Source organism: Eucalyptus grandis, chromosome 9, assembly GCF_016545825.1.
Source record: "Eucalyptus grandis isolate ANBG69807.140 chromosome 9, ASM1654582v1, whole genome shotgun sequence".
Taxonomy (NCBI): Eukaryota; Viridiplantae; Streptophyta; class Magnoliopsida; order Myrtales; family Myrtaceae; genus Eucalyptus; species Eucalyptus grandis.
The window spans coordinates 21125945-21144292 of record NC_052620.1 but is presented as its reverse complement, the minus strand read 5'-3'; the positions used below and the strand labels follow the sequence as shown (position 1 = coordinate 21144292).

The 18348-nt window shown below is 38.2% G+C and overlaps 1 protein-coding gene across 1 annotated transcript; it reads right to left on the bottom strand.

The window, feature by feature from the left end:
* Nucleotides 1-11823: 11823 nt before the first annotated feature.
* LOC104420427 (transcription factor SPATULA) lies at nt 11824-18106 on the bottom strand. The gene is given in 9 exon segments (XM_010032274.3): nt 11824-12264; nt 12358-12468; nt 12574-12691; nt 12776-13084; nt 16488-16553; nt 16666-16731; nt 16844-16945; nt 17421-17724; nt 17726-18106. Coding segments are annotated over 8 exon segments (1152 nt in total). The 5' UTR covers nt 17803-18106; the 3' UTR covers nt 11824-12264; nt 12358.
* Between the last annotated feature and the right edge of the window lie 242 nt (nt 18107-18348).

Below are 18348 nucleotides of genomic sequence, written 5' to 3'. Positions count from 1 at the left end.
TTGTCAATTGCTCTCTCCTGAAAAAGCAAATAAAATATTGACCCAAAAAAAAGAAAAAGCAAATCAGATAAATGCTTAAAAAATGTGTTTTTAACTTGTGTGGTAATTATCATCTTGTTGAATGTAAATGTAAATGTTCTCTACAGCAGTAATCTACTTTTGCTATGGTAATTTTGTTTACCCTTCTTGACCGAATGAGAGAGGGGGGGGGAGCTTTTTTTTTTTTTGCTAAAGAAGGAATTTTCAGATTATGGAAATGGGAGGTGACTTTCCAGAGGCTGAGAAAAAAAGTTGAAAGAAGATGTGAATTTGTTTGCGAAACTATGAAGAATTTATTTTATCAGATCAACCTAGTGAAGCTGTGGTAGGTAAATTGATCATAAGCTTCTTCTTCTTTTTTGTTATGGTAGCATTATAGGGTAAATCCTATTGTCAATTTTTTTATAGTTTCTCTAAATGCCATAAAAATATCATTATATTGATTGTGTTGAAGAAGTTATCTTTTAATAACAAATCTTGTGAATCTTATCTTCTTCTTTTCTTTTCTTTTTTTGGTTCAATGTCGAATTGAGATGGTCTCTAAGTGCTATATTCAAATGAGATGTTCTGTTCGAATGAGATATGCTATATTTCAAATAAGTTTCATCTCTATTCGAATATTTAAGATAAGTTGATTTCAAAAGGAAATAAATAAATAAATGAGTACACATATGTTTCAAATAAGTCATAGCTTTATTTTCTTAATTTTTTGAACTACATAAGTGTATCTTTATTCTATTCCTTGTTAATATTTTTCTTAGAGTTTTGGTAAATGAAATTAACTATATTATTTGTTTCATTTTTAATTCAAAAAATAGTATCTTTTAAAAAGAATTATATCATTCATGAATATATTTTATCTTTAATTTGATAAATTTTATCAACTGATAGCTGTTAAATTATGTCTCAATTTTGAATTTGAATAATAATTTATTAAACCGAATTTGTTGATAAAATTTTCCCAAGTGGATTATGATTCGGATGAAGAATTGGATTTTCTCCTTCGTACGTGCGAAACAAGAATTTTGGGCACACGTATAAAGAGGAAATTCACTTTCAGTGGAAGCAAAGTTCCAGTAGGCGGTGGTTTGTTATGTGGTGGGCCTAAGGTCAAACTTTTGACACGCATATATAAAACCAAAATCTCCAAGAGGGACTCTTTTTGGTCGTCGCTGCAGCTTTACGAAAACCCTACGAAGCGCGCGTCCATGATCCGCGAGGATTCCGAAGCCGCAAGTCCTTGAAGCAACGTGCGTTATAAGTGCGATAATTTTGTGCTGTGAGTTTATACCAAAGTGAGTTGTTTATTTATAAACACTTAGGATTTAGGGTTAAATCTAGGTGTGGGAAACACTGAGCGATTGAAATGATTCAGAAACTCGATTCTCCGATTTTAGTAGATTATTTGCTAATGGCTCTTCCCCGTGACGTAGTGCATCGATATTCGACCGAACCACGTAAATTTCTAATGTCCTTATTTTTCTCGTTTATTTCTATGGTGATTTTACGTTGACGTAAATTGCAAGATTATGTCGTTTTCGTGTATTATATCCCAACAATTGGTATTAGAGCCAGGTTGGATTTCTTGATTGTGATTTGGGATCTTTGCTTGTCTAATTATTATTTGAAAATTCTGTTATTACAATTATGTCTAAGAGGAAATCTGAGATTGAGAAGTTTAACGGGAGCAACAACTTTGTGTAATGGAGTATTAAGATGCGAGCATTATTGACAACACAAGGTTTGGTCAAGGCACTAGATGGTGAAGATGAGTTGTCAATTATAATGAAAGTCTCTAAGAGGGTAGAGCTTATTGAAAAAGCAAAAAGTATAATCTTGTTAAATTTGACAATGAGGAGGTTGTTGAGGAGAAGGATGACACGGTGTTATGGGCAAAACTTCAAGCACTCTATGGAAGAAATGTTTGAACAATCGCTTGTATATGCTGAAGAAGATGTTTTAGTTTAGATATACTGAATGCACATCTATAAGAAACCACCTAGATGAATTTAATAAACTCATGTTGGATCTGAAGAACATCGGTAAGATACTTGATGATGAATGATGAAGAATATGGCATGATGTTGTTAGCCTTTTTACTAGAGTCATGAAAGTACTTTACTGATTCACTGTTGTAGGGGCGTACTACTATTACCTCAGAGGAGGTAAAGTCCACATTATTCATTATTCTCTAAGGAGTGGTAGAGAAAGTTGCGAGATGACGGTCTGGCCAAAGGAGCAACGCAAGCACTAACGATTCAAGGTAGAGAATAATATTGAGAGCCTAATAGCAGCAAAGGTAAAAGCAAATCAAAATCACGCCATAGTTAGTTCAAGAGACGCGTGAAGTGCTTTGAGTGTCACGAGGAGAGGCACATCATGAGAGATTGTCCAAAGTGGAGAAATAAAATTGATAGGCAGAATGCCACAAATAGTGTGGCAAACGTTGCTGAGGAGAGCACTAATGATATAGAAGCTATCTTATGTGTGATTGCTACTTCGCCAGGAAACAAATGGGTGCTAGATTCTGAGTGTTTTTATCATATGACGCATCATAAAAACTGGTTTACTACTTACCAAGCCGTAGATGGTGGTAGGATTTTTTTGGGGAATAATGCAGTTTGTAAGGCTGTGGGGATAGGGATAATTCGGATCCGAATGCACAATAGGGTGGTTTCGCACATTGACAGATGTAAGGCATGTACCGGAGCTCAAGAAGAACCTTATTTCTCTAGGGACACTTGATGACATCGGGTGTAGGTACATCGATGAAGGTGGAGTAATGAAGATCTCTCGAAGTGCTATGACAGTGATGAAGGGGAAGAAAGTAAATACTCTCTATTATCTACTGTGAGAGACCATGACCGGAACCACTGTAATTTCATCAGGTGAGTCAAACTCTAATTTGACTCAATTATGGCATATGCGTTTAGGGCACAAGGCAAGTATGGCGATGCTGAGTAAAAGGGGGTTGTTGAGTGGTCAGAAAATAAGAAAGCTAGACTTATATGAGCACTGCATTTATAAGGAGCAGCACCGAGTTAAGTTTACTACAACTATTCATTCGACCAAATGACCAGTTGAATATATTCATTTAGACGTCTGGGGCCCGTTTTCGGTTTCTTCGAAAGGAGGTGCCCGATATATGCTGACATTTATCAACGACTATTCGAGGAAGGTATAGGTATACTTTCTGAAGCACAAATATGATGTGTTTGACCGGTTCAAGAAATTTAAGGCATTGATTGAAAAGCAGTCAGATAAACAAATCAAGTGCTTGAGAACCGATAATGGCATGGAGTTCTGTGGTAAAGATTTTACCGAGTTATGCAATAAAGAAGGTATTGTAAGACACTGCATAGTACTTGGGACACCACAGCAAAATAGCGTGGCAGAATGGAAGAATAAAACTTTGCTTAAGCGAGCTCGATGCATGCTTTCGCATGCAAGACTTGACAATGAATTTTGGGCTGAAGTAGTGAATATGTCATGTTACCTAGTTAATCGATCACCATCATCTGCTATTAAGTGGAAGACTCCTGAGGAAGTATGGTCGGGAAAACCTATTGATTATTCTGGATTACAAATATTCGAATGTCCTACGTATGCTCATGCGAGTGATGGTAAGCTTGAGCCAAGAGCGAAGAAGTGCATATTTCTGAATTATGCACATGGGGTGAAAGGCTATCAGCTGTGGTGCACTAATCCCAGATCACTCGGTTTTCTAATCGGTAGAGATGTGATTTTCGACGAAACTACAATGCTTCAACGGAGGAGTTTTGAGACACAACCAACAGAGAAGACAGATCACGGTGTCATAAGTGAGGTGGAGCTTCAAGTGGAGACTCCGGAGACCTCGAAGATAATAGAAGTTGAGACTGCAGATGAAGCCACAATTCCTAAAGTCGATGGTAGTGAACAATCCAGCAAAGCCGCAGCAGACTATAGTCGTAAATAGACAGAGAAGTCAAATTAAACCACCGGTACATTATGGTTATATAGATACTGCTTATGTATTGACTATAAGTGATGAGGTGGAGACAGATGAGCCTTCGTCTTACTTTGAGGCAATGGCTAGTCCGGAGTTGTCGTAGTGGCTAGAAGCTATGAGTGAAGAGATGGAATCACTCCATCAAAATCAAGCATAAGGGCTAATCAAAGTACTCAAGAGCCAAAAGATTGTCGAAGTAAATGAGTCTTTAAACGGAAAGATGGCATTCCTGTCAGAAGTAAATGGGTCTTTAAATGGAAAGATGGCATTCCTGGTGTTGAGACAGCGAGGTATAAGGCGAGACTTGTGGTGAAGGAATATACACAACGTGAGGGCATTGACTACAATGAGGTGTTCTCTCATGTGGTAAGACATACTTCTATTTGTATTTTACTTGCCTTAATTGCTTCGCAGGATCTTGAGTTAGAGCAGCTAGATGTGAAAACTGCGTTTCTTCATGGTGAGTTGGAGGAGCAAATTTACATGAGGCAACCAGAGGGATTTGCTATTCCGGGTAAGGAAGATTATGTTTGCTTGTTAAAGAAATCTTTTATGGGCTAAAACAATCTCTAGGTAATGGTATAAACATTTTGATGCTTTCATGACTAGTCAAAACTACACGAAAAGTCAGATGGATAGTTGCATTTACTTTAGGAGATTAGAGAATGGTTCTTTGATTTATCTACTCATATATGTTGATAATATGCTGATAGCAGCTAAGAATATGTCTGATATTGATGTGCTAAAGAGGCAGTTAAATGCTGAATTTGAGATGAAAGATTTAGATGATACAAAGAAAATATTGGGTATGGAGATTTTGCGTGATAGGGCTGTAGGAGTTTTATGTATGTCTCAAAAGAAATATATTGAGAAGATCGTGACACGTTTTAATATGCAATCGGCTAAATCTGTAAGTACACCTTTAGCGAAGCACTTTAAACTTTCCGATAAATTATCACCGCGGACTGAGGAGGAGGAGGAGGAGCATATGTCCCATGTTCCTTATTCTAATGTCGTGGGTAGTATTATGTATACTATGGTGTGCACTAGGCTTGATATTTCATAAGCTGTGAGCGTGGTTAGTCGCTATATGAAACGTCCTGGTAAAGCTCATTGGGAAGTTATAAAGTGGATCATCAGATATTTGAAAGGGACAACATACGTGGATATAGTGTACCAAAGGAAAAGCAATGGTAGTAAGACCACTTTTTGTGTGTCCCGGATCACGCCGGTGACTTGGATGATTGTAGGTTTTTAGCAAGGTACATGTTTACGCTAGCGGGTGGTGCAGTTAGTTGGAAAGCGTCCTTACAAGATCACATTACCTTGTCTTTGACTGAGGCAAAGTACATTGATGCAGCCCGCATTGAAGACCAACTCTCTCAACCAAGAAGATCGGTCCGCATTCAAGCTCGACGAAACCGAGAAGCCGTATCAATATCTTGAGTCCATCCCGCAAGTTTGAAAGAAGACACCTTGGGAGCCATGAAGACGTTATGCTTTTACTAGTTTCTAGTTCCTAAGCTCTTTATTATTTTTCTAGTTTCTAGTTTCTAGTTCCTAAGCTCTTTAATGCTTTCGAGTTTCTATGCTCTATCTTTATTTCTTTGACGATATAAGCCATCCAATTTCTTGTAGAAGACAGACGACTTTTGAAAAAATGAAAAAAACTTTGCTTTGAAGCAAGTATCGTGAACCTTGTAGAGTTCATCCCTTTGAAAACCTAGAAGAGTTTTCACTCCGTCCTTGAAGAGTCGGAGCTTTTCGAAATCTGCATCCTTGAAGAGTTGCAGTCATCGATCTAGAAGAATCGGTGCCCCCTCAACTTCCATGGAGGCCTAGAAGAGCAACCAACGGAGTTTCTATCTTTTCCTATTCTGTTCGTTATTTCCAACCCAATTTCAACCATCCTACAGTGCTTATTTTAGAAAACCAAAACATAGAAATTGTAGATCCAGAATTCTTTGTTCATTTAGCTTTGGAATCAGGTCGATCTTATCTGTATCGACAAAGATACAACTGTTCTCCTGAGCTTGCGCAGTGCTGAAATTTCTGTTCGCCCTGTTTTCCTGTGTGCGAGTCACTCTCCCAATCCTATTGTTTGAGAAAGCCTACCCTTGACTTGCATCATACATGGCACTAATTTTTGTAGCGAATGAGGTGATATGGTTACAAAGTTTGCTTTCAGACTTTGGGTTAGAACAAAAAGTGTGGATATACATTGTGATAACCAAGTGCGATATATTTGACATATAATCCAATTTATCACAAGCAAACGAAACATATCAACATCAAGTACCACTTCATTCGAGATGTCTTAGTTAAGGGTATTGTTATTTTCAAAAAGATTGCTACAAGATAACCCGGCAGACATGATGACTAAGTCTGTTTCTTTGGCGAAGCTCAAGTTTTGCTTGAGATTTATTGGCATCTGTGGAGAGTGAGTGCCCATCGGAGCGTTGGGAGAGTAGCATGGATGATGAACACTATAATTTGGCTTCAAACATCGAGCTAAGGTGGAGAATTGTTAAATTATATCTCGAGTTTGAATTCGAATAACAATTTGTTAAACATAATTTGTTGATGAAGTTTTCCCAAGCGGATTATGATTCGGATGAAGAAGAAAGAAATAATTTATTTCTTGGATTTCCTTCTTCGTATGTGCGAAACAAGAATTTTGGGCACATGTATAAAGAGGAAATTCATTTATGGCGAAAGCAAAATTCCAATAGGCGGTGGTTTGTTATGTGGTGGGACCCAAGGTCAAACTTTTGACCTTGGGCACACACGCATCTATAAAATCGAAATCTCCAGGAGGGATTTTTTTTGGTCGTTGCTACAGCTCTACGAAAACCCTACGAAGCACACGTCCACGATCCGCGAGGATTCCGAAGCCGCAAGTCCTTGAAGCAGCGTGCGTTATACTTTGAGTTTGAACACGCAACAATTTTGTGTTGTGAGTTTATACCCAAGTGGGTTGTTTATTTATAAACACTTAGGGTTTGAGGTTAAATCTAGGTGTGGGAAACACTTGAGCGATTGAGCGATAGTAAATTCTGATTCTCCGATTTTAGTGGACTATTTGCTGCCGGCTCTCCCAGTGGACGTAGGTACCGAGACTCTGACTGAACCATGTAAATTTATAATGTTCTTATTTTTCTCGACGTAAATTTCTAGTGTCCTTATTTTTCTAGTTTATTTCTGTGTTGATTTCGCGTTTACGTAAATTGCAAGATTCTGTCGTTTCCGCGTATTATATCCCAACAATATCATTAATTTCATTCATAGTCAAACAGAATTGTATAAAATTCATGACCCTAACTTACTTAAGGCGCATATGACAACTATTTTATTTTTGTTCTAAAACTATATTTTTATTCCAAACTTATTTTTGGAACAAAACATTTAGTGACGCAATTTCATTTTTTTTTATTTCTATCTAGAAATAGGTTTAAAATAGAAATAAGAAGTAACATTTTTTTTTTTTTTACTTCTCTAATTCTATAATAGAAATGAGATAAAAATTATTCTCATTATCTATCCTCACTACTAGTCGGTTGCCCACCCCCCACCACTATTGGTCATTGCCACCCACCATCGTCCACCCACACCCAGAAGGGAGCAATTTTATGATCTATTTCAAGAATAAAAATTTTGTGTTGTTATGAAATATATATATATATATGCTTAGAAACTCATTAGCAATAAAAACTATTTTTGTTCCAGATTCAATTTCTGACTAGAATAGATATCATTCATGCCCTTACTCTTTATCTTTCTCATTTGAAATTGGGGTGTGCAAAATGAACCTCCCGAATTAGGAATGGCTTAGATTAGACCGAATTGGCTAGTTTAGTCCGGTTTTCAAGAGTACTAGTCTAGTTCCTAGTTCCTAAAAGTGGAACTGTTATCCAAGCGGTCAAGTTCCAAATTCCAAGGGGAACCTAATTGAACCGATTACATGTACTTTTTCTTTATTATTTCTAAAAACAAAAATAAAAGTAACTAGCTTTTTTTATTACTATTTCTTCATAACATATGGCATCAAGTTGTGTAAAAGAAAAAGTGACTGATTCTATTGGACCGGATTTGACTAGCAACCAATCACTCCTAATCAATCTAGGGTTGACCTTGGATTGGCCAACCTAATTGGTCTTAGTTTGATTCTTAGAGGGACTCGACCAGTCCCAAGTCCTAGGGCCACTAAACCCTCCAAGGCTTTAGTGTCGGCTTAGGACCAACCTTAATATATATATATATATATATATATATATATATATATATTTATTTTTTTCAAATCCTAAGCCCAAAGTATATAACTTAAAGTGCCGAATGCCTCGTCCTTTTTCGTCGTATTTATGACTCCGTCTAACTCTAACCAACTTTGTGCATATATATGTATAATTCATGGTTTATATTGTGTATTTTGAACATTTGATAGTTTTATTGTATTTTATGTGTTCGCCTTCTATGGTTTATTACTTTTGACAAGTGGAGATTTATGTTGTTGTCTTATCTTAGATTTCTATCTAATTGATTCCAGTGTTCATAGTTTGATTACTCAATATCATAATGTCAATATATATGTAACTTTTAAGAGAATGCTTGTCCTTTTAAGGAATATAAAAAATAAAACAAAAAAATAATCAAATTGGTCTTGGATTAACCTTGGAATTAGATTGGACCCATAGGGTCAATCTAGTTCTTAGTCCAAAGCTCAATAGGGTTGGTCTTTGACTTGAAAAAAAGGAAATAACATTGTGCGAGTAGTCCCTTGGTTAGGTGCTAGACTGATGTAACCTGGACCAGCTCGCTCCTAATGTTGGGATGATAAATCCATAACCTTATTGGTTTAATCTCAAATGGGACATCATGAATTTTAAATCCTCTATACAAATAATGTTGAAGACGGTTGAGGTTTGATAACATGAGTCCAAGAGATCTTCACATTCTTCCAAAAACTTTATGACACGCATGATAACCATTATGTTTTTATGTTTTCTATTTTTCAGTTCCCAAGAACAAGTTTAGAATAAAAATCCATTTGATAATGCAATTTCATTTATATTTCTAGAACAAATTTTAAGTCCAAACATAGGTTTGAAACAGAAACGAGATGTTAAATTTTTCTATTTTTCTATTTTTAAAAAAATAAGAAATAAAAACTCTAATTATTTGCCCTTGCTACTAGCCACCACCCACTCACATCGTCTGCCACTCATCCATCATCCTCCTAGGAGGGAGAAATTTATGTTGTTGTTAAACAAATTTCTGCTCCTAAGATAAAAAATTTATATCGTTATCAAATGTGTATTTTTGCTCAAAAACTCGTTGAAGGAACATAAATAGAAGAATTTATTTCTAACCATAAATTGATTTCTAGAGCCAAATGATTATCATTCGCTCCTTAGTTTCCAAGAAACAAACATTTAATTATTTCAAAAAAAAAAACCGTGGATTTAATTTATGTAAGTTGAATAAGCAATTAGAACTTATCTCATATATGATTTTTTTTTTTCAAATTTAAAATCAATGAGATATATCAAAAAAAAAATTGAGAAGGTCGATAGAAACTAATTTCAAAATAATTTAAGAACTCATTTGAAGATGCTTTTTGTTTGTTTTTTTTTTTTCCCATTTTTAAATTTTAATTTGAAAATTTTTAGGAGTTTGAAGATGACTAATTATTGCACGAATTGCTAATTGATTGAATAGAAGTCACAACTATGCCATGTGGCAATTGTAAAGATAATTTAAATTGGTAATTGGCGAGTACATGAGCTAATATTCTCTTGACTCCAATTGTCTAATATTACTCTCTCAACATTACTCAATGACCGACATTTTTTTTTTTGTCGGTCCTACTCTAATCCTATTCTAACACTCACTCTTAGACTTTTGTCCGTACCTCCTTACAAGGCGTGGGAATCGAAACCCACTCCTGAAATGAAATCGTCCATACCCCAATCTCCCCTAAGAATGTGAGAATTTGAACTCCCAACCTCCCCCTTCCAAGTTGGAAGGGTGACCACTGTGGCGAACCCCCAGTGGTTTCAATGACCGACATTACTCATTGAGACTTTGTGACTTTATGATACTTTTTCAATAGACTGACAATAAATTTCAGCATTTGGCCAAAGGAGCTACCTCAAGATAATTCCCATATAGTTCCATTTCCTTCGCATAGTAGCCAGAGGGGGCACGACAACAACAAAGTACGTGAAGTCAAAAGGTTCGATGACTCGTATCAACAAAAAGGTATGGATTTTCTAATAAAAAAAGAAAAGGGTAAGGATGAACGACGTGCATCGTCACCAGAGCATTATCATAAAGAGTCTCCGACCTATAACAAAAATAAAAATAAAAATTGATTTGAATCATAATTACTTTGTTCACTTGGAATTCAAAACTTCAAGGTCGATAAGTTCATCTCATCGCAAGCCTATTGCTGAGTTCGGAAGTCATAAATATTTTCCATATTAAATAGCAACTGTTTAAGATATAAGTTAGTCAAAATGACAACATGATTCTTTTAGACACTCGTGGGACAAAAAAAATTCATATTAGCATTATCAATATCACGTAAGGTGGCCAGTGTCCACGCCATCAATTTCTAGCTACGGCAAATTGTTAAAATGTTTACGATTAAATTAGCCAAATTGAAAGATTTAAGATTCAATTGACAAAAATATAATTAATTTAGGATCTTTTTGGTAATTTTTTTCGATTTATAAGCACAAATGGGGATATCAAACTAGCTGTTTGCCTGCATTGGAAGAATTGGGCTCTAGGTTTTGCACTCATCGAACGAGTATTGTTTCCCAATTTGTCCTGCTTCTTTGTAACCTTCCACAGAAAAAACAAATGCAGTGTTGGATGGAGCCGCATATTCTTCGAGCATGAAGGTAAAATTGATCTCCTCAAAGGAGGTCGTGGGACATCGTGGAAAGGATTGAATCGATCCTCGTGATTCATTAAACTATCTTTCCGGCATTTGATAAACTCTAGCATTTGTCCATTCTTGCAGTCCAAACGCAGACAAGCCTTGTCTCAGCACATAATCCGCCATTTTCTTTTGAGAAGGACATCACAAATAATTCGGTGGCGGCGATGACGGCGACGGTGGCGACAACAATAATAACATAGTATCATCGAGCACATCGACGAAACAAACGAATATGCTGAGCTCTTATTAGTTTAAGAACCGATTTGACCAATGTGGTATTCACGCTCTAAAATGCATCGGCGAGCGCTAGGCCGTGGCGGTTTTGTACTGCTCGCCCTGCGTTTTTTTTTCCCCCTTCAATTTTAATACGTTTTTAATCATGTTGACAAAGCATCGACAAAAACGAGGAAGCCTCCCAGAAGTTGAACTACAATTGCCATGCGGTATTAAACATTTCCCAAGTGAAAATGACAAGCTGAATTATCAAATAGCTAGGGTTTTGATAAATAATTCCATCTCGCTGCTTGTCCATTTCAAGCGGCAAGCATCAATAAGGCCACTCCAAAAGGACAAACTTCAACTATGTCAAATATTTTGCCCAAAAGAAAACACATGTTTGACTATGAAGATCTCTAAAGGTCACTCCAGATTGACCCCACATAAGCCAAGGTATAATTTCCTTGTTATTGTCCACTAGAAGACAAACCATGGGTCATATGGAATTCAATGCCAGTTCAGATTAAAGAACGCGACAATTTCCATTCTGGAAAGATGGAACTTCTCGGAAAGAAATATGGAACTTCTCGGAAATTGGGTTTTGGCGCAATGTCCTCATGGGTCAATTGTATTTCAAGTACCAAGATCATTCCTCTAGATTAATCATAGAATCTTCACATAAATTACATTAAGTGTCAATGAACAACGTATGCTAACCTGAGAAAATAGAGATAGATGATCTCTATCACCCAAAAAAAAGAAGAAAAAAGAACACTTAGGAGATATATCATGTCAATTACTGGACTCAAAAGATAAAAACTGCTCAGGCCCAACCCATTATTTTTTTATGGACAGTCTCGTATGTGGAGGGCCAATTCCGTCTCAACCATGACTCCACTTAGCTCCCCTGAGGAAATTGATGGAAGCTTGCAAAGTTTGTTCCTCACCAAATTCAAGAGCAGCTAATTTGAAGAGTCATCCCTTTTCTTCTTTTGACTTCACGGTCTAGAGAATTTCAAATACACCGTCCAAGACGGAGTGACGAGATAAAGAGGAAAACCAGAGTCTCAGCCTGAGACCAAAACGAGTGGAATAGACAAATCTAAAGTTAGGCATGGCGTGCAAGAAGCTAAAGATTTTGCTTTGAAAAAGTCTAATCACACACCTTAAGGACGATCCCTTCCAGCTGCGGATGACTCTAGCAATCCACCTTTCCTATTAGACATTAGCGAAGCCCGGGGAAGTGACTGCGCGGCTGTTTCACCCATCTCAAGTCCTTTTCAAATAGCGTGAGAGAAAAATTAATATGTCAATGTAATGATGGCACTAGCATATTTTCTAGATGTTAAAAAACAAACTGAGACAAATCATCACAAAGTACCAATTTTGCTCAAAGAATAGGCAGGTTTCATATTCACACCATATGGATCCACCTCAGATCGGTCAATAATTGAAGGTTGATGCCGGCCATGTGGAGCCACATCTTCCTGGTTAATATCCTTCAAAATGCAGCAAGGAAAATCGGTAACTGGTTATTTATTCGACTTAATAAGCCATCTTCATAGAGAAGATACTTAACTTACCCTAGAAGTCGATTGCTTGATTTGAAATGGTACACGATGTGTTTGAATGGACGATTCCAATCCAAAAGAAATTTCTGAGTTCATCATATTTGACATGGAAGGCTCGCTTGGAACAGCACGATCATTGGGTAGACCAAACATATTTTCCGTTGAGGTTTCATTGTTGACTGGAAAAGTAGGTGCCATGTTCATATGCAAGGGTGCATTTTCCTCATCAAAGCCCATTCTCATCTGGGGAAGTTGAATGGGTTGCACGGCCCCGGGTAAGCACATCGGATGCAAACTTAATCCGTTCCTTATCGATAACATCTGAAACAAGCAAACACAAAATGAGCTCATTAGACGAGAACCAATTCTCACATCTATTGTCACTCAAATACCTTCATGAAAAATGTTCATATACCAAACTGTTGAAATTGCGGCAGTTGTTAATCGTGGAAATTTTCAGACTAATGGCAAAAACACACATGAAGAAATAAAGAAAGGGAAAATAACCACAGTCCACATTGAGAGCAAGATCAACATCAAATCATTGAAATATACCTTGAACATACCTAAATTGCAGATCAAGTGCTTGAATTAGATCAAATGGTGGTACGGGGAGAGTAGTAGAATATCTAGCAGAATGTCATGTGCTGAGCATGATATAGATGTCCACAATCTGAGATGCATAACTTTCCAAACAACATTCACCAAACCTATGTACATCAGCTACTAACAGACTCATGTCAACTAGTAAACAAATTCTCATCTCCTCCCACACACTAATATAAGAATCTCCACATAGATTCTCATCATCAAACTAGCTATTAGTAACCAAGTCTGAGTGTATCATTTGGCCACACTTCCTTAATGCAAGTATATTTGCGATCCTGTGATGAACTAAAATATCTTCTAAGGTTGACGTTTTGCTCACCTCAAGAGTATGGTCGTTTGTCTAGAATATAAAAAGCAAACAGTAACCCTTTCACTTCCCCAAGAATTTAAAATATTATTCGTATTCTTAAAAATATTATAAAAAAATTATCTGTTGTAAAAGTTACAAATGTTTAAGTTCGAAAAAATCAAAGCATGTGCCCCATAAGATTTGGAAAAGGCAATAAGTAAAATGTGAAGTCACTCCAAAACATATTAATTGGCACTATGGAACTCTTATATTTGCCTCAGTTAAATGTTTATTATTACACTTAAGATAATGAAATAGTCACTTAAGTCTTCGCATCTCCTTTTCTTCACTTCCAATAATTATGAACACGGGTATAGCCTTCCTTGGATTCATTTCGTCTCTCCTCTCCAAGGCTCAAACATTTTTTCTTGAAGCTTTGGGTCATAAAAACAGTTTGATTTGCTTTCCCCTCCAAGAATTTCTGTCCTCTTACTCTACTAACTTCTTTCCAGAACAAAAACAGTAGATTTGAGTCAAACGGTGAAAGAGGAACAATGTACTATAATCACTTGCACATTCTTCACTTGACATAGCGAAGGCCCTGGTCCCACAGTCCATTTACCACATAAGGCCCTCGCCATCCTCTTGCTGGGCTTTTTTCTTTTACAGTAGTGATCATGCAAGATTATCCCAAAGTTACTTATCAATATATCTCAACAAATTCCTCCACCCTTACACACAAACTCTCACTAAACTCTAAGTTCCTTCATTCGCAACAAAATATTTTCTTTGTGCGGCGATAAAAAAAAATACGCTTTTTTGGAGAGAGATTTGTCTATTTGTCTCTCTTTTTATCATTCAGCAATGCATTTTTAGAGGACTTTTGCAATTCCCTTCCACATCTACATATTATGATTGAAAAGTAACTTGATGTCCTCAACAAAATTAGCTGTTGTATATAATATCAGGAAAATTTCAAAATCATTCTCAAAATTTCATTTAGCTATACTTTTTAGTTTTGAAACTCACACTTTGCACCATCTAGTTCCAAAACCCTGCACTTCACCCCCAGGCTTTGCACCCTATAGTATCTTGTTTTCCTGAAGCCATTAGATTCCAAGTGGTTAAGCGTATAGATTTGTCGAAATTTAGCTATAACTTTTAGATTTGAAATTGTAAATTTGCACAATCTATTTCCAAAATCCTGCAATTCACACCCTAATATAAAAAATAAAATCAAGCATTGCACCCTCTAGTTTCTAGTTTTCCTGAAGGCATGAGATGCCAAGGGGTTAAGTATGAAGAATTTCGAAATTTCATGGTGCAAAGTGCATTGTGTAAAGAGGGTGCAACTGTAGATTGGTGAAGTTAAATACTCATTCCCTTACCATGCATGGAAAGGTTAGCTTCTTCACAAGGTTGAAGTACTTCACTAAATGTTTGATTTAGATGTAAAGAAGATAAAATCACAAATTCATAATGCACTAAGCATAGTATGAATACTGTCCCTCTGAATACTGATTAAGTATTATTAGCCAGTCCATTATATCTTGGGAACACGCGATCTTTTCTCCTATATTATAGTTTTAGATCCATCCCTGCAGACACAATCAACTGTCTCCAATCTGACGTACTTGATTACCTAGCTTGAATATGTTCTTCAACATAACCTTCATCACAATCAACTGTCTCCAATGTTTTGAGGTATAAGCAAATTTTATTAGAGCATATCAATCACACGCCTTGCTATAGCAAATGAAAAGATAGATGAACAGTTAAATTTATTTATCATTTTCAAACTTTTTCCCTCTCAAAACATTATTTCAGTGCAGTGAGATAAACTTGCACTGAGAAAAGAAGCACTGTTATTTCTGCTGATGCCCTGCGTGAAGCTTGATCTACTTCAGAAAATTTGGATGTAGTAAAGTAACCAAAAAAAAAAAAAAAAAAAGATAAACAGATTAGCATTGAGTGAAATCTTCTCGGTCACTCCCAACATCTAGAGAATATTCACATGTAAGGTGGCAAGGCAAGATTATTTCCACTAATGCTCTGCAAAAATCAGCAGATGCAGCAACAATATATACTGTCTTTGAGGTATCTACACTATTCCTCCCGCTAATGAGATATTCCTCTTTGCAGACAATGTGAAGCATGGAGAAAGGCAGAGCAACTGTATGATAAAGGACACCTGACACTTCTATTTGACCCTATCTCTATCAATTGATCATACTAGATATTAATTGCTACTTCATATGAGCATACTAGCGACATTGAATTTGGATACCACATCCTCACCAGTTTCAGAGCCGTGTAAAGAGTAAAGTTTCTCTGGCCCATGTTCAATCTTACATAAGGATTATTTTCAGTAGAAAGGCGTGAGTCTAACCCCTTAAGGTCCCTGAATGGACAATAGTCAGCTTTTATGGAAGGAATAAGCAATCACTGCGTTTTCTGCTCTTGGAAAACCTCTCATCCAAGAAAAAATCCCAGGGCATCCTGTTTGAAAGTTTGCACTTCTTTTCTCAAGCACAGCATGAGCATCGGCATTGACTAACATGGTCTCCCTCGTCACTAACTCCTCATCCATGTTTTAATTCTTATTGATCATTCAGTCGATATAAAAGATTGCAATCTATTTTTGCTTAAGCGCACACTAACAACAGTGACTTGTGTTTACATGCAATCCAATCTCATTAAGAAAGCGCAAAGAACAATGTAGACAACAAGCACATCAAACAAGTCAAAATGCATGGAAAAACTCAAAACATGACGGTACAAACTGCATAATAGCTAGCACTGCAATATTTGGGACAAGGCAATAACCTGAACTTGGAGCTGGAGCTGCTTAAGGTACTCAATGGCTTCATCCAGCATTGATGCCTTGTCAGTCTGTCATCATGAGAAGCAAAAAAATCATATGGCCTCATCATTTTAAAGGGAACAAAGCTTCTGCAACAAGTTAACTTAACCGTCCTTACTAAAATGTCTAAAATGGATCTACCTTGTTAGAATTAGGAATTAGACTTTGCAATGCTTTCATTTTCTCATTGATCCTGCTCCTCCTCCTCTGCAACACAATTGTCATGCATAAGGACTTGACGATTAGCATGTTACATACTTGACCATAAATTAGTAAATACAACTGTAGAAGCAGCATGGTCCTGACGCGAAAGACCAACCTTTTCTGACAAATTATGAACTTCAGCTGTCCTACTTCGCTTGGACGAGCCACGAGGCGGATTTGGCCTGGCAGGAACGTCCTCCAGCAACGCTTCGAGTCCCTACTACATTGAACAAACAACATGAGATTGAACTCGCACACAGAACTGAAATAACAACCATAAACAAGCTTATATCAATCCATTTAATCTCCTCCCCTTCAAATTTCCCATACATAAAAGTATAACTTGGGTTAATCTCATAACTTCAGCCAAAGCCACGGTTTCCAATTCAGATCAAGCCCAGATATATACTGCAATCTCTTCTCTTAAAAACAAAAATTATGCTAAAAAAAATCGGAAGAAACAATCCCACATCTGGGCGGCGCGCCGCGTGAATTTTCTTTCCTGGCCATCTAAAAACAATTTCATACCTAAGGATATTAGCATTATTTTAGCCCACTAGAGAAAAGAGTACGGAATCCAATCTACAACGACAAATTCCCGTAAAACACCACCGCTTTCTCAGCAACAAAACAGCAAACATCCGACAAACAAGACGAAAGAAAGAACAGAGGCCGCGCGCGCGCGCACTCACCTCGCTCTCGCAGTCATAATCATCAGCTTCATTCTCGCTGGCCCCGACGGAAGAAGCCGCCGCCGCCGCCGCCGCCGCCGCAGCACCGACCGCGCTCAGCTTCGCATTCCCCGCCAGCGGCCCGCCACCCGAGGCAGACGCGGAGGCGGAGAAGCTGTCGACCACCCTGTCGAACGAGATCCCTCCGCCCCCGCCGCCGCCGCCGCCGCTGCCGCCGCCCGGGCGGCCGGGGAGGTTCTCCGCCCTCCGGCCCGAGCGCTGGAGGACCTGCCGGAGGAAGAGCGAGATTTCGTCGGGCTGCTGCTGCTGCTGCTGCTGCTGGGGGCGCCGCCGCGTAGGAGGAGCACGTGGCCGCTTCCCGCTCCCGCATACCGTCCCCCATACCGCCAGCAACCCCTCAACCTCTCTCTCTCTCTCTCTCCGCCTCTGGCTGCGCGCCTTTCGAGCTCAAAGCCTGCAACACCGGCAGAGGAGGAGGTAAGAGAGAGAAAGAGAGGGGAGGGGAGGGGGTAGAGAGAGAAGTGGAGAGTAAAAATGGGGGAGTGCTGCAGAGGAATTTAATGGCGCTTTTGCCTTTCTCGGTTATCGTTGCTTTTCTGTTGCATTTGCTTTTGTCTATGCAGAAGAGATAGAGAGAGAAAGTACTCACGTACTCCCGAGCAGAGCAGAGATGGAGGCACAGACAGAGAGAGAAGATGATGGAGTTTCCCGTTTTTCGTTTTTTTTTTCTTTTTCTTTTTCCGCCTTTTTTCGAAGATTGTGGGCGGAGACGGGGAGGAGTTAGTTCCGGGGGTGACGCACGCGCCGCGTCCGGGCGCGTCCCGCGGGCGGCGATTGGTCCGTCGGGCGGTTCGAGGTGACGGGGCCGTGAGGTTAGCCGCTCCCGGCCGCGGCACGTGACGGTCACTAGGAGGGCGGGAGGGCGGGT